The sequence below is a fragment of the Brassica napus genome, chromosome C5 (assembly GCF_020379485.1).
Source record: "Brassica napus cultivar Da-Ae chromosome C5, Da-Ae, whole genome shotgun sequence".
Taxonomy (NCBI): domain Eukaryota; kingdom Viridiplantae; phylum Streptophyta; class Magnoliopsida; order Brassicales; family Brassicaceae; genus Brassica; species Brassica napus.
This window is the reverse complement of record NC_063448.1, coordinates 55,314,715-55,331,438: the sequence shown is the minus strand read 5'-3', so window position 1 is coordinate 55,331,438 and position 16,724 is coordinate 55,314,715. Positions and strand designations below refer to the sequence as shown.

General features: G+C 37.2%; 4 protein-coding genes across 4 annotated transcripts; 2 read left to right on the top strand and 2 right to left on the bottom strand.

Moving 5' to 3' along the window:
* Positions 1-558: 558 nt before the first annotated feature.
* Positions 559-4,951, bottom strand: LOC106418584 (casein kinase 1-like protein HD16). Its single transcript, XM_048759192.1, has 17 exons — positions 4,665-4,951; positions 4,012-4,432; positions 3,725-3,850; positions 3,572-3,645; positions 3,424-3,493; positions 3,286-3,341; positions 3,133-3,204; positions 2,917-3,011; positions 2,728-2,794; positions 2,511-2,640; positions 2,210-2,428; positions 2,005-2,135; positions 1,736-1,910; positions 1,572-1,662; positions 1,331-1,488; positions 1,051-1,239; positions 559-930 (listed from the first exon to the last, which is right to left on the bottom strand). The coding sequence occupies exons 2-17, from the start codon at positions 4,399-4,401 to the stop codon at positions 871-873; spliced, it is 2,103 nt and encodes a 700-aa protein (XP_048615149.1). The 5' UTR covers positions 4,402-4,432; positions 4,665-4,951; the 3' UTR covers positions 559-870.
* Positions 4,952-5,748: 797 nt separating this feature from the next.
* On the top strand, positions 5,749-8,353 carry LOC106416649 (YTH domain-containing protein ECT1-like). The gene is made up of 7 exons (XM_048759194.1): positions 5,749-6,021; positions 6,350-6,420; positions 6,655-6,879; positions 6,989-7,495; positions 7,563-7,775; positions 7,848-7,985; positions 8,070-8,353. The coding sequence occupies exons 1-7, from the start codon at positions 5,982-5,984 to the stop codon at positions 8,103-8,105; spliced, it is 1,230 nt and encodes a 409-aa protein (XP_048615151.1). The 5' UTR covers positions 5,749-5,981; the 3' UTR covers positions 8,106-8,353.
* A 328-nt stretch (positions 8,354-8,681) lies between these two features.
* Positions 8,682-12,111, top strand: LOC106435390 (T-complex protein 1 subunit theta). Its single transcript, XM_048759193.1, has 13 exons — positions 8,682-8,932; positions 9,423-9,685; positions 9,755-9,901; positions 9,976-10,137; positions 10,205-10,282; positions 10,361-10,494; positions 10,569-10,641; positions 10,714-10,791; positions 10,880-11,002; positions 11,085-11,179; positions 11,260-11,469; positions 11,558-11,615; positions 11,842-12,111. Exons 1-13 carry the CDS (start codon positions 8,797-8,799, stop codon positions 11,917-11,919), a joined length of 1,635 nt encoding a protein of 544 aa, XP_048615150.1. The 5' UTR covers positions 8,682-8,796; the 3' UTR covers positions 11,920-12,111.
* Positions 12,112-12,121: 10 nt separating this feature from the next.
* BNAA05G37300D (protein SINE2) lies at positions 12,122-14,931 on the bottom strand. The gene is made up of 3 exons (XM_013876263.3): positions 14,524-14,931; positions 12,848-13,966; positions 12,122-12,769 (listed from the first exon to the last, which is right to left on the bottom strand). The coding sequence occupies exons 2-3, from the start codon at positions 13,952-13,954 to the stop codon at positions 12,272-12,274; spliced, it is 1,605 nt and encodes a 534-aa protein (XP_013731717.2). The 5' UTR covers positions 13,955-13,966; positions 14,524-14,931; the 3' UTR covers positions 12,122-12,271.
* Positions 14,932-16,724: the final 1,793 nt, after the last annotated feature.

Sequence of the window (16,724 nt, the reverse complement as noted above, 5' to 3'; positions counted from 1 at the left end):
TAATATAAATTAATTAACAAGATAAATTACACAAATAAATTATAATAAAATTAATTAAGGGAGAAATATGATCAAGACATATTTAGAGTTCTTAATTATTTTATTTTTATCATTTTCTCTATCAAAGTTATGTAGAAACATCATAATTTTACAAAATTGTAAAACAATGAACTTTAAAATTTGGATTATAAAAAATTATGAAAATATAATAATTTAAATCAAATTGAATTACATATCGATCATCCATTGATTCAATCGGTTAATTTCGGTTTTAGTATTTTTTTTAAATATGGATACTTTTAAAAACCTAAATCGAATTATCGGATTAACCCGTACGACCGCGGTCGAATTTAAAAGCATGAATTTAAATGCAAAAATATTTTAAAAATTAAGAATTTTGAACCAACATATTCAGAACCCATAGTTGTTTTCCTCTGAATAAGAATATATCCAATTCGAGATGACACTTACATGTTCTTCTGTTTAGTAGGATTTGACAATATTAGAAGATGAAACAGCTGTTTTGGCTGTGATGGATGGTAAATAAAAATCAATAACTTGAGACCAAAAGATTAAAGCCTTTTCTCCGATTTATATGTTCATTATAACAATAAGGTATTAAACAATATGCTCTTCAATTCTATTAATAATAATGCATCTCTTCTGTATTATTTTTCATGTTACTTTTATCTTGTACTTGCTACATACATACAAGAGACAAGTTTCATTTCAATACACATAAGGTTGGCTCCTGGTTGAGGTTTTACCTTTGGATTGTACTGAAACTAAAGCTTCACGTAGTAATAAGGCTTCATAGAGAAAATCATCCCTGAAACCTATAGCAAGGGTGAGAGTATACTCGGCGTTTACTCAGCAAACGGTCCGACCATAGCATATTGATGCAATGTACAGATTTTTCGCCCATTTTTCCTGAAGCCAGAAGTCAAAGATTCAAGTCAGTAGATAGAGCATACCAATAGGGGAAGAAACCAATGTTAGTTTTTTTTATGTGTTTGTTTATTGTAAAGAGTTATATGGCTAAGAACAAACCTTGATATGGGTGCTTGGGAAAGCAGAAGTGCGAAGAGTCTCTTGGGTTTCATCAGTTAATTTTCGTTTGGGTATACTCAATATGAGAGCAGCTTGATCTGCTGTTGCAGCCATTGATGTTATCCTGAATCCACTCTCCCATCTTCTATGGATTCCTTCACTTGGGTACAAAAAATCGAGCTCCACCACCTTAACATAATACATAACATAAACACCATTATACATTATCCTGCTTCAGGAAAAAAAAATTGAAGTGCCTCAGGGGTTGAGAGATTGTAACCTGTTCGGAATAGCCTGAGTTTCTGGACATTACTATACCCCAACGACTCCCAGCAGTGGTCATGGAGGTTACATGAAATCCTTCTTTCCACTTTTTGTTTATCCATTTGAATGGGAATGAGTCGCTGACTTTGTAAGATTGCTGGGTATAAGGAGTTCCTATCACATTACATAAAGTTAGAATTAAGTAAAACGGCTTCATGCCCCCTAAGAATCACTAAGTAAGACATCAGGAGAGTTACCTTTCGACATAACGACCAACGAGCTTCCGTTGTTAGCACCAGCTATGGAACTGATATAGTAGTTCTTTTCCCATTGTTCCATGATCCAGTCCTGCAAAGAATCAAGACACAAACAGTTAGGTGGTGGATTCAGAGCATAGGTCTTAAAGATTAATGCTATTTACCTTGTGCAAGAAGACTGTGGACAATTCATAGACTTGAGAGCTGAACCCAGTCCCAGCATCCATGATAAGAGCCCAGAGATTAGCTGCTGATGCTACACAGCTGATGTAAAGGCCATCCTCGTTACCTTTCTCCACATGCTGAGGCAGCCTTGTCTCCGCAACATTGTAATGATATCTACCAAAGAAGGAACTCAATTAACGAAGCTTTCAAAAAACCTTTATACTCCAGAAATGAGTGATGAGCAATCACTCAAATGTGTAGTAGTTACCTCTGTTTCATAGGACGACGTGCATTATAGACTGAGATCCACTGAGTAGCAGGACTGCCGATTCTGATTTTCTTCCTCGGCTGTTCATCCTCTTCCAAATTGATAAGCAATCTTCCTCGTTTTTGGCCAACCTATTCATCCAAAAGCAAAATATCACCACTTGATAAAAGACTTACAATAGTGGAAATAAGCATAGACAACCCACCTTCAGAGCCCCATCAATTCTAATCGGTCTAGATATAGCACATGGCTCGATGAGAGTATCAAAAATCGAGATAAGCTTGGCGTAGTTAGGCTCCTCGTCAAACTTCATGTTGGTAACTGCCTCGAGGAAAAGCTTGAACGGGGGAGGACAGAAACAGCACATCAGTTCAGGAGAGGTTGACATCTTTTTCTTGCAAACAAGAAAGCTCTTGTTGTCACCCTGCGTACAAAGACCATACATCATTGAGTAGAACTGAAACATAAAAAGTCTTTGACTGTGAATACAGTGATAGAAAACTCACCTGATACCCTTGCCATGGCAACCTCCCCCGCATCAGAAATATTAATGTATAGGCCAATGATTCCAGATCATCTCTCCGGCTTCCAGTACGACCAAGATGTGCATGACAACTTGCATACCGTATCGTTCCCCTGCATTTGAAGCAAAATATAGATGTAAGCAATATGTATTTGTGTGTACAAAAAAAGTAGGAGGTAAGATGCAGCAACCAACAATACCTGAATACATCCGGTCTTTGATCATATTCAACATGCTGGCCAGAGTGCGAATCTTTCCATCTTGATGCTGAAATAAATGATTATATATGTTAATAACGATTTCAAATATATCACAAAACTTTGCAGAGACAAAATAAGTTGAGAAACACAACATATCAAGATGTTCGTAAACATATTGCAGAAACTCACCTAGGCCAAGATCGATAAGGTACAGTTTCTTCTCGTCTGCTGTTCCAGGCTGACCAAGTAAAAAGTTTTCTGGTTTCACATCTCCATGCACAAACCTTGTTTGATGTAGGGATTGAACATGGCACGACAGTCAGCTCAACGGAAGTAAATGTATTTTTGCTCGAAATAAATCGAATTAGTTGCTAAGAAATTGGAACAAGAACAAATAGCACTAACCCCTTCATATGCAGTTTCTCAAGAATAGATATGGCCTCCACTGCAATGCACGCTACCATGTTTGGAGACATCCTATACACATGACAATATAAATTTAGAATATCGGCATGAGCTTGTATGATAATGAAAATAAATCATGATCAAAGTGCTTACGACTGAGCTAAAGAATTCCAAACATCCCAAAGGCTAGGACCAAGCATGTCCATGACCTGAAAATAATATAAATAGTTCTTAATGAAAGATACCTTATTAATCTAAACGTGTAACGAGGCTCTCGTACTAAAAGCTTACCAGGATGTAAAAATCTCCTTGACGACCCTTATGATGTACAGCAGGAATTCCATAACAGCTATTGAGCGTACTTTACAGCAGATAAAAAAAGGAGAAAGAAGAGATCAGTAGTTGACAAATAAGGAGAAGAGAAAATTTAGAGTCTTACTTGTACACTTGCCACTCGTAAGGTGGGCCAAAATTGCATCCTTTACTATTCCGGTGTTCAAGCTTCAGAGCTACCTGAACAGGAAAAGAAAAAAAAAAACGTTTTTAAAATATCACACTTTTGGTCTAAACCCCATGATTTTTTCTACTATACCTCAATTGCATCAGCTCCAATCCTATCACTGCCACCACTCACCCTCCTGCCAACATAAACTTGACCAAAGCCACCCTTACCGAGTTTCCTCTCCGTCTTATAAACAGGAGAGTTTCCAACTTGTACCTATACCAAAAAAAATAAAGTCAGTAAATTAATTAGCTTAGCTCCCAAACCACACACCAACAAAAGATCCAAAGAGTTCCAAGATGATGAATGAAGGTGAACAAAAATAAATACGATAAACTCAAAAAACATATGATGTCATAAGGTTAACCAGAAGCTACCCTTTCAGGGACAGGGCCCATACTGGAATCATCTTCCATGCCTGCTATTTTCTCTGGACTGCCGCCTTCAGCAGCAAGATCCTTATCTCGATTCAAGGCCGGTTCAGTGGCCCCTAAAACACCAGCAGCTGGAAGAACCTCACAAGGGTCAGGCTCAAAGTCAGTCAACCTGATACCCCTCCCCCTACCGGCAGCAGTTGTTGGTCTAGGAGGCACCGCGCCTTTAGCTAAAGCAGCATTCCCTCTTCCTCTACCACCACCACCTCTTCGCCGTGTTGTAGTAGTAGTCTGAGGAGGAGGAGGAAGTAGGATGTTTTCAACTAGATGAGGGTTAGGCTGATGATCTTCAATGCGTCTCGATCTCCTAGCTCCACTTCTTAACTCTCGCATTTATGTAAAATATACAAAATATCTTTTTTTTCTGTCATATAAAAAAAAGAAGAGTTGTGTAAATAAACAGTTTATCAGATGTTACCATCTACAAACAAAAAGATGGACCAACACCAAATCGAATTGATTCTCGTGTATCCACAGACATATACACAAAAACTTAACATAGATTCGAGGAGAAGCTAGCTGTAAATAATGATTCATCAGTATCATAAAAATAAGCTCCATAGGAATCGAATCAAAGATGCCAAAGGTCTACTTACCAGAGGATCGATTCTAAATTTAATCAAAGACGATCGGACGATGAAGAGAGTGGAAGATGATCGATCCAGAACAAACAAAAGAAAGAACTTTCAGATCTCTCCTCTCCTCATCGAGTTCCAGAAAGAAAGAAAAAAATGAGAAACCGATTAGCTTCCTTGTCAAATCCTGGAGTGGCGATTTTGAATGTGAGAAAGAAAACTTCTGAGATGTTGTGAAGTGAGACAGGTAGAGAGAGAGTGGTGGTTGCCTTGCCGCTAGATTTAGTTAGGGGCTGTTAATAATGAAGAAGAAGACGATTGGTGAATTTTTGGTTTTAAAATACGGTAACTACATGAGGAGCCTTAACCGGGTTCCTGAACCGGGTCGAGCCCATTTTTTACTTCCTTAACCAAAAAACAATACAACTTCTTTAAAGCATCCGTATCGAGGGTTTACGGGGGAAGTTCACACAGAAATAAAAAAAAAATAAATAAATAAATAACTCAGTCTCATGAACTTTTCTCTCCTAAAGCTTTCTGGGCTGAACCCCTCTCTTTTAAAATTCAATACTGTAGCGCAGACCCCACGTATTGTTGCAGTCTGCAATTGGTATAATTTTTTTCTTTTTTTTAATCAAAAAGAAAAAAAAAATTTAATAATAAAAAATTAAAAAGATGAAATCCAAAAAGGTTCACTGATGCTCTTGCCCTTAGCAATTAGCATACAAGTGATATACAATACATCTTTCTAACAAAATCACACCACAATCTCAATATTGCTTACAGTTGTAAACTGTGTGTACGTATATGTTACAATCATCATCATCAAGATCAATGCATGCTTAAACAAAAAATGATATCCATGATAATTACTCTTAAGCAAAAAAACATGAGGGACATACATAAGTTTGTATGTAGTGTTTTAAGTAAAAAAAATCATAATTCATATGTACTAATAAGTTTAGTGGCAAATTAGCAAATCCTTTTATTGCTTTGCTCTTTAGTTTGTTTTTTTTTTTAATTTATTACAAAAGGACCTCTTAACAAAAAAAAGGCAAATCAACGTCGGTTTCAAAATCTAGTGCGAGGAAAAAATTGCCCATTAAGGAGGGAAAGAGCCTTATCTTGTTTGGTTTGATTTGGTTTGCATTTTGTCGCCTTATGTTTAAGGAGAAAGACGAAGAATCCAAACAAAAGAAGTGAACTTTCTAAACCCACAAGGCTCTCTCTGGGTTTTGTCGAGGTTGCGTTTTGCTTCATTTCCCGATAGCTCTCAGACGTTTTCTCTAGGGCTTTACTGCTTTAAAGCTTTTGCCTTTTTGTGTTGATACTATCGATATGGATGGAGCCTCTTCTTCTGATAGCTTCCCTCTTCTGGGTATGTTCATTTTTCACTCAAAGACAACTTTTTTTTTTTTTTGGTATTGGAAGTCATCATAGAACTTGTTTTACCTATTGATTTTGTGTCATTGGATTGTTTGTTTGGAACTATTGATTTGATGATGGGGATTGTATTGTCATCAGCACCTTTCATAGGTTGTCTTTTTGGATTGATTGGTGTCCACTGATGATAAAAGAAAATATATGTTTTTTTTTTGCTCCTTTTATGATGAATTTCATCAGTATTTGTCTTTGTTAGGAATTGGATTTTGATGTTTTGTTATTTGAAATACTGACTTGGCTCTTGTATCTAATGATCGGTGCAGAAACATCAGATTGGTTCCAGGAGTTGTCTTTAGGTTCAGATGCAAGTGAAACCCCTAGGAACCATTATAAGGTACTTGCTCGCTTGCTACTGTTTTGGGGATTGAAAGTCTTAGATCTCAAACTATGTGTTGGGGATTAGGATCTTATATACTAAACTGTTATGCAGAGGTTGGGATGCTGATTTAATGCAATAAAAAAATGTATACTAAACTGTTATGCGGAGGTTGGGATACTGATTTAATGCAATAAAAAAATATATACATTTTTTTTGTTGTTCACTGACCTGACTGTGTTCTGTGTGAAGGGTTCTCTTCAGCAACACTATGGACATGTACCTTGTGGTGCATATACTGCTCCATCTTCTCATGGAAGCGAAAGAAAGCCTAATCTTAATGTTGGAAACGTGATAAATGGTGGAGACCCGTTTGGTTCATACCCGTGGGGTTACTATCCTTCTGGTGGCTACCAGGATCAGAGTTTTGGTTATGGCCACAACAACAATTCAAATACCTTTTCACATCTCATGACGGTATGTTGTTTCTGTTTCATCACACCTTACAAATCTCTCAATCTCTATTTCTATGGATGTAGAATGTATGTTTTGTTCTCTTCTAAGCAATGCTCTTTCTTACTTGCAGGATCCACACAATTCAAGTTTTGACCAGTTTGGATATAATGACCATTTGTATTCAAACCAAGGACTGTATGGACTTTACGGTAACGTAATCGACTCTGGTCATGCTTATGGAACGTTTGGTTATGACTCTTGGAAGCTCGGGAGAGATTGGTATCCTGTTGATGGCTATAGAAAGTCCAGAAGCTTCAACTACGGACGTGGCTACAGCGAAGAGAAAGCAGATAGGCTTAACGAGCTTTGTAGAGGACCAAGAAGCAGTGAAGGTCTCAGCTCTACAACGAAGCAAGACGCTCCAATGGCAGTAGATCTCCATCGCTACAACGGAGAGAGTTTCCCTGAGACATTCACCAAAGCGAAGTTCTTTGTGATTAAGTCATACAGCGAAGACGATGTTCACAACAGTATAAAGCATGGCGTGTGGTCCAGCACACCAACTGGCAACAAGAAGTTGAACGCTGCGTATTACGAAGCCCAAGAGAGTTGTTGTCCTGTTTATCTCCTCTTCTCGGTTAGTAACATGCTAATGTGTTTCTCGTGGATTCTCTGTTTGATTGTTTTTTTTTTAATCTTTGCAGGTGAATGCAAGTGGGCAGTTCGTTGGTGTTGCGGAGATGACAGGTCCTGTTGATTTCAACAAGACGGTGGAGTATTGGCAACAAGATAAATGGATTGGTTGCTTCCCTGTGAAGTGGCGTATCATCAAAGACGTACCGAACAGTTTCTTGAGGCACGTAACGATTGCTAATAACGAGAACAAGCCCGTTACTAACAGCAGAGACACTCAAGAGGTTTTGTTGAACTTCCCTTAAACCCTTGTTAGACCATTTTTAAAAACTGTAACGGTCATGGTTTGGTTGCAGGTGAGTGTGGAAGATGGAACCAAAATCATAAAGATATTCAAGGAGTATATGAGCAAGACATGTATACTTGATGACTTCAAGTTTTATGAGACCAGACAAAAGATGATCAGAGATAAGAAGATCAAGCAAAAGAAACAGGTTACACACTTCTTTTAAACCTTTGCTTCATCTTAAAACCTTTCAACATGTGGTTGTGGATTCTGATTTGTTTTCTTTATACAGGTCCTTGATGTAGCTTCTGTAGAAACGATCCACTGAAATAGATGAGAGAAAAGATGATGACTTTTTAATTAAAGAAACTTAGGTTGGATTGTGTTTGTTATCTTCAGGCTTTGGATTCCTAAGAACCTTAATATATTAGCTTCTATGCTTTTCAAAACTTATTACATTGTGTTTTGTTCCTTTTGTATAAAGGACGCACCATCTGATAAACCAACTCAACTCATGACTTGCTCTTCTCTAGAGTTCATATCAGAGCATTGATAAGATTCTTTGTGTTTATTTAATCTGTTTTTAGTTAGAGAAACCAAAGTTCTAACCAGTAACAAAGAATGATTTACTAATATTTTTACAATCTTCAATGTGAATTATACTAGATTCCTACATGAACTTTCTAAACGACGGCGTTTCTGAGTCTAACCGGCTAACCGCTACGAAGAATCTTTGTCCCCAATTAAATTTCTATTTCAGTCCCTAGACCTTTGTGTAAATCTAGTTTCATCCCTCAAAATTAAAGATTGTTACAACGACACCCAATTGGCTAAAACGTGGCAGAACCGCCGTAGAAGCTGCGAAACGACGACGTTTAAGAGTACAAAAAAGGCATTTCAAAATAGGTTACTCTCGCACACAAGAGCCAAAGCCTTCTCTCCTCCCTTAAACAGCAGCAAACTATAACAACAGTGACGGCAAGAGCTACTAGGCGTACAGATCGTCACCGTAGATTACGATGCAGCCTCATGGAATCCAGTCGATGCTCAAGGATGGTTACAGACATCTCTCTGGTCTAGACGAGGCCGTCATAAAAAACATCGAAGCTTGCAAAGAGCTCTCTACCATCACCCGCACTTCTCTCGGCCCCAATGGTAACCTTTCTTGGATCTAATACTCTCGATTGAAATGATTCCGTTACAGCGTTTTTGTTTAACTGTTCTAAGTAGGATCGCTAGTGTAAAAACAACACTTGTTTTCAGTTCTGTCGGAATATGAATGTCTTCTGTCTCATTTCTGTCGCAATCTGATGTCTTCTCTGTTTCATTTTCGTAATGTTTCTGGATCTTTAGTGTCAAACAGCACTTGTTTCAGTTCTGTCGGAGTCTGATGTCTTCTCTGTTTCATTTTCGTAATGTTTCGGGATCTTTAGTGTAAAACAACACTTGTTTCAGTTATGTCGGAATCTGATGTCTTCTGTTTCAGTTCTGTCGGAATCTGATGTCTTCTCTGTTTCATTTTCGTAATGTTTCGGGATCTTTAGTGTAAAAACAACACTTGTTTCAGTTCTGTCGGAATCTGATGTCTTCTGTTTCAGTTCTATCGGAATCTGATGTTTTTTTTTTTTTTTCTTTGATGTTTCAGGAATGAACAAGATGGTTATTAACCATTTAGACAAGCTCTTTGTCACTAACGACGCTGGTACCATTGTGAACGAGCTGGAGATTCAGCATCCTGCCGCGAAGATCCTTGTCTTAGCAGCCAAGGCTCAGCAAGAAGAGATCGGAGACGGAGCCAATCTGACAATCTCCTTCGCTGGTGAGCTTTTGCAAAATGCTGGAGAGCTTATCAGGGCGGGACTGCATCCAAGTGATATCATTACTGGATATAACAAAGCAATCACTAAGGTTGGTGAAATTTAAATTTTGTTGTGTAAGTGATGGTGGTGACTAATGCTATTGGTTTACTATATTCAGACTGTTGAGATTTTGGAGCAACTGGTTGAGAGTGGTTCTGAGACAATGGATGTGCGTAACAAAGATGAAGTGGTGTTTAGGATGAGAGCTGCTGTTGCTAGCAAGCAGTTTGGTCAAGAAGAGATTATATGCTCTCTCGTTGCTGATGTGAGTGTTATTGAACTTTTGATTATGCTCACAGTTCCTCAGGGAGATTTACTTGTTTTTTTTTTTTTTAACAGGCTTGCATTCAAGTCTGCCCAAAAAATCCAACAAACTTCAATGTAGATAACGTCCGTGTTGCCAAGCTATTGGGAGGAGGGTTGCACAACTCTTGCATAGTCCGTGGAATGGTCTTGAAAAGTGACGCTGTGGGGAGCATCAAACGAATGGAGAAGGCAAAGGTGAGATCACTTTCTTTTGTGCTTATGATTGAATGTCCCTGAACACTTATATATATACTTTCTTCAGGTTGCGGTGTTTGCTGGGGGAGTTGATACTACTGCAACAGAGACAAAAGGAACTGTGTTGATCCATAGTGCTGAGCAGGTTAGTTTTTTTAAGGATGACTAATATATTTTCTGAAGGATGGTTGTATTTTAACACATTTGTTTCTTGGTTTTTTAGCTAGAGAACTATGCAAAGACAGAGGAAGCTAAAGTTGAGGAGCTGATTAAAGCTGTAGCTGAATCAGGAGCCAAAGTGATTGTTAGTGGTGGATCAGTTGGAGAAATGGCATTGCATTTTTGTGAGCGTTACAAGTATGCGTTGACTCTAATATCTTCTTAATCATTTTAGCTGATTATAATATACTAATAAGAACTTTTTTTGGCAGGATAATGGTTTTGAAAATCAGCTCAAAGTTTGAACTGAGGCGTTTCTGCCGCACAGCTGGGGCTGTTGCTCATGTAAGTGTTTCTCATTCACATTCTATATGATTTATGGTAATTTTAATTAATACGTTGATGATTATCGAACAGTTGAAACTAAGCCGACCAAGTCCTGATGATTTGGGATACGTTGATTCCATAGCAGTGGAGGAGATTGGTGGTGTGACAGTAAGTAGTACTCCTTTTTGAAATCAGTTTCTTTTTGATTAATTTATATTTGCCTTTCATTGACCAGAGTATGCAATGATGTCTTTAGGTCACTATTGCAAGAAATGAGCAAGGTGGTAACTCAATCTCCACAGTGGTTTTGCGTGGAAGCACAGATAGTATTTTGGACGACCTTGAAAGAGCTGTTGACGATGGAGTCAATACATACAAGGTAAATCTTTATTTGTTCCATGTCTATTTTTCCATTGTTCTAAAATATTTTTTTTGTAACTTTGTATTCTTCTTCTTCTCAGGCCATGTGCAGGGACAGCCGTATCGTTCCCGGGGCTGCAGCTACCGAAATAGAACTGGCTCAGAGGTTGAAGGAATACGCCAATGCAGAAACAGGGTTAACTTTCTTTTTACTTAAGCCTCTGATTATATTATTATCATTGTAAAAAAACTTTGGTTTTTATTGTGACTGTTTAGGTTGCACAGTCATGCTATCCTCAAATACGCAGAGAGCTTCCAGTTTGTACCCCAAACCCTTGCTGACAACGCTGGCCTCGATGCGATGGAAATCATTGCTTCTCTGTACACTGGACACGGGTCTGGAAACACAAAGCTAGGCATTGACTTGGAGGAAGGTGCTTGTAAAGATGTCTCAGAGACTAAAGTGTGGGATCTTTTTGCAACCAAGTAAGTTTCATCATCCTGTAGAAAGTATATTTTTTCATTACTGTTTCATTTTCTCTGTGACTAAGGCACAAGGTGTCTCTCGGTTCAGGTTATTTGCTCTTAAGTATGCTTCTGATGCTGCATGCACGGTGCTTCGCGTAGACCAGGTATGCACAAACCGACCTCATTTGATATTCTAGTGAACAAACCAACTAGTCTCTCATGTTAGTTATGTCATTGGATGTTTGACATGATGCAATATGGCTTACATATAAACGTAGCCTCTGTACCGTTAGATTGAAAATTTATTTTCGATTGCATCACTCCTGACTGAGTAGTCTAAAGCCTATATATATTAATATACTCTTGTCTGGTGTATGTAAAAATGTGCAGATTATAATGGCGAAACAAGCAGGTGGACCAAGGAGAGACTTAGCAGCAGCCGCAGGTGCAGGCGCAGAGGAAGACTAAGCTCTATAACAAAATAAAAAACTCTCTTAGTGAAACTGTTTCTTCTGTAACATTTTTTCGTTTTTAATTCTGGAAAAAATTTGGGTATTGTCTTAGTTTGAGATTTGTGATCTTGTGTACTGTACACTCACCACCAACTCAATGTTTTGTCATTTGGTTCTTTTTATATTAGTCAGTGACTCAATTGTATCAGATTTTAGAAGAAATGTGACAAACTTTTGATTAGAAAAAAACAAACGAGTATTTGAACAAGATCGATCCTCCACACAGTTAACAAAAGAACACAAGAGAACGTACAAATTGAACCTAAGCTCTAAGTTCTAAGCTGCTTTTTATGTTCATCCCTTAGACTTCAGGTAGGAACAAGGTGAGGAGGCATCGTCATATCATCATTCAGATGCACCCACATAGCAAACCCTGCAACTACAACAGAGAAGAAACTCAATCCCCATCTCAACACACGCTTGCCCCTTCCCTTTCTCGAGACTGTTTCAGTCTCTCCTGTCATAACTTTGGCCTCAGAATCCAAATCTGACTTCGGTTTCTCACAGATATATTCAGTTGGAGTATTAGTAGTACTACCAGATGTATCATATATTGATGATGACGAATAGCTTTCAGTGTACCGTTGTCTGTTCTCCACTAGCTCAGTGAATGGATCTTGTGCGAAACCGTGCCTGTGATGCTGTGAACAGACGTCTCCTGATGATTGTCTCTTCTTTGGCTTTCCTCTTGAGCTTCTTGAGCGGTTGGTCCAAGAGCACACAGACTCATTAAACTCAGAGCTTCTGTTCCTCTGATGGAACATAACTGACTCCATGTCATAATCTTCAACGCCACGAAACTGAATCTAAAAACCAAAGCAGCAGATTAATAAAACTTCTTTAAGAATGAACACACAAGAGAGATAGCATTAGACATTTCTTACTTGGCTTCCATCTCTTGGACTCTGGAGCACAGAACCGGTCTCTCGGTTATAGTCAGCATAATACACCAAAGGAGAGCCTGAGACACCAGTTCTTCCACTGGCTATACCGTTAAACAAAACATCTTCCTCTTCTTGTTCATTAACATAACTCCCACTATGTGCTCTCAAGCCTGGTGTAGACTTGATTGATTCTGCATTGAACATTGGTTCTGCTGACTCTCCTATCAATCTCTCTGCTGTACTCATGGTCTCATAAGCCGCCACTCTAACAAAATACATCTCATCTTTCAGATGTTTCTCCATCTCTTTGAATATAAGCTCTAGCTCAGAGCAAATACTCTTTGGATTCAGATACTTCATCAGAAAGTTAAGCATCTGCACAGCCAAAAGCCGTTTCTGAGAATCCCCCTCAACAACACCTAACTCCAGAATCCTCAGACCAGACTTCACCAAGAGCCTAGCATACGCCTCGACAATAAAAGGATTGTGCTTAGCAAGCGCTATGACAAGCGCCATATGAGACTTGGCCTCACTAGAAGTGGCTTCAAGAGCAACAGCCAAGCTTTGGCAAACACTGTTAACTACTTCACTAGACGCAAACCGCCAGCTATCACAATCCACAAGCGACTTCAAGCAGAGAGCAGACCCCAAAGCGAGATGCTGCTGATGCTGCGTATCCAAAAGAGACTCAGAGAGAGGCTTGCAAAGAGAATGAATCACGTTCCTCTTCTTATCTTCCGGTGTTGCAGGATCAATCCCATATCTAGCTATAGCAGCCACCGCCTTTGAGCAAGCCTGTTGAACACCTAAGGACCCCTCGCAGGAGCTTAACGTTCTTATGATAACCGGCATGATGGTGTCCACGTGTGGAGCGAGTTTAACTCCGTGAGCACGAGCAAGGTCTTCAAAGAGAGAAACAGTGTAGCCACCGGACTCAGAACCAATCTCTTTGGTTTCAGAGACTTTAGCAACAAAAACATGTATCACTTTTGGGTTCAAGTCTTTCACAATGGTTCTCAAGTTGCTCATTGCAGTCTTGTTAGTGTCTGGATCTTTGTCGAGGTTAGCCAACTCTTGTCTAAACGCTGAACCGAGGTTTCTCCCCATTTCTTATTCCTCCTGAAAACAAAAGCCACAACGAAGTTAACAACAAGCCATCTTATGTGACAAGAACTGTATACACAACTTAGAGATATACAATCATTTCAATATAAACTAACATTACCAAAATAATCATATTCAATTATTCTAAACCATATATCCTTATAAAGTAAACAAAATCTCCATTTGAGGATTATACCAAAAACTAATACTCAATTCCCAAAAAAAAAAAAGTTATCGACTTTCTTTTGTAAACCGAGCGGAAAGTATCATTCAATTGATAAATTTTGAATTCCCGCTAATTTTCGAGTAAACCCATTACTTAAATGTCGTAAAGGTTCAATCTTTATACTATAATAAACATCTTGATCTTCGAACATGAAAATCATCGAAAGGAAATGGTATCGATTCGTAGCGATTAATTCACGAAAAGGATCTTCTGGGTTCGAATCAGAAACGTGTATAAACGAATAGAAGAAGAGAATCAGTAACGCTAATCGACAAGAAATGGTATGAACAGAGTTTCGTATTGCTGCAAAAGTAAAAGTTGAGGAGTAACGAAGAACGAAGCGTACCAGTGACTGATTGAAACCGAGGAACTTGAGAGTCTTTAGATTCCACAAGAGAGAAGGCTCTTTCTTCTCTTCTTAGTTCTTTACGATGCGACGCGAAGAAAAAGGATTCAACTTTTTTTTGAACGTTGAGAGTTTGGTGAGATGGGCGGGTTTATGGTAACTCTCCGTAATTTTTGGGTCTTAACCAAATTTACCCCTTTATTTTTCTGTTTTTTACTTAAATGGTGCCAATATTTTCAAATTATCATTCTAATCCTATGCGATTGGTTTAAATTTCATTAACGTCAAATCGTCAATTACTTAAAAATGGTATGTTATTTTGATTTATTTAAATGAATAGGTGGTTATTAGTAGGTTAATTGAATGATTTTAATTGATACTGGAAGTTTATCAAACAGTTGAAACTAATTAATTTAAAAAGTGTGTTACTTTGGAGATTTTAACCCAAATGTAAAGATTATGGGGATTGATAAAGTTAACCGTTTGTTTTAGGTGGTTTTTGTGTAGTCCTGTAAGGTTGTGGGTTCTTAGAGTTATTTTCTAAAAAGTATGTTTTCACAATGATCTTTTTTAGAAAATATTTATTCTAATAAAATCACGTTTTAATTGGATTTCCTACTTTATGGGGGTATTGTCCAGATGAATTTTCAATACTTCTATGGAAATGTTGGTCAATTTGCATTAATTTCATAAATTATTACAATCAAATGATTTATATTTCCTTAGTTCATTCCCTAATTTTTGGTCCAAATACATTGTCTGGTTTAATTAGGCAATAAGATTTTGACTAAGATAAATAATTTCCCAAGCAAAAAATTGGTAAAAAATTAAAACTTGTTGGCAAAAAAGAAATGGGAAAGTAAAATAAATGAAAAAACTTTAAACTTGTAACTATTAAAGTTGAATTATAGTCTTGTAACTTTTAGTTTAATAATTCTATAAATTACTACTCGATAAATTAATAAACTCTATAAATTAATAAATTTATCTGGTCTCAAGTTGGGTCCAGTGTGAAATATGACACTATTCGATAAAATAATAAGATAATAAAATTTAGAAAACTCATAGACAAATATATAGTCCCGTTAAAATCATAAATTAATAATTACCATACATATAAATTTTATATAAACATATACAATTTTTTTCTTTATATTTTTCTTAAAAATAAATTCCATCTCTAGTTTTAATTTTAGTTTTATTGAATTAGATATAAAGTGCATTTTTATTATATAATATGTATTCATCATGCATACACTATATTAATACTCTAATAAACATAGTTAAAATTCAAATTTGTTAACTCTAACCAATATATAATATCATGAAATAAATATTCTTTTCATTTTCTACACTAAAATTTTTTTGTTTAAAGATAAAGTCTAAAAATACATTTTTTAAAATTAATAATTCTATAAATTAATAAATTCTCCTAGTCTCACTATTATTAATTTATAGAGTTTTTATTGTAGTTAGCTTCATTTTGTATGAGTTGAGTAATCATGTTGTAAGACTAAAACCATTTGGCTTCGTTCACTTGTCTCTGGTACAATAGCTTGTTTGACTCAAGAAACTAAAAAGGGAAAGCCATTTGATTTTGATTTTAATCTACATCGGGTTGGCAAAATGTTCAGTGGAAACAAAATATAATGACATGTTCAATACGAAGAAAGACGAAGAGGTTCGAATACCAAAAACAGACTTTCTTCTAGATTTCAGCTTACTAGACTGCTTCTTATGGTTGGCTTATAGGGAGACGAAACTTGAACTCCACAAACTCCCTTACAAGCCCACATCCTTTGGCAACTCTGATATATCTCATATCCCCCCCCCCCTGGAACTCCCAAAAGTAGCGTCCAAATTTGTCAATGTCGTGACCCACCAACAACATTGTGTGATACCCAGTGTTCACTTCACCCAGTTTTTGGGAATAGATAGATTTTCCTCTGATATCGGAATAAGAGGGAAACATAGCCACAGAAGCAGCTACAAGGGATTTTTTCAAGTACTTTTTTGTAATCTACATTTTGCTTGAATTTGTGTACTTTTTTGTTTAGATTTTCACTTTAGATTCATAGATTAATTAAAAAGGCAAAAATGAAGCTAAAAGAGATGTCAAATTGAGGAAAACGACGAGAGTGAAAGAGTCCAAAATCAAAATAATGATTTGAGAGAGTTTGAAATAAAAAAACTATATGAAG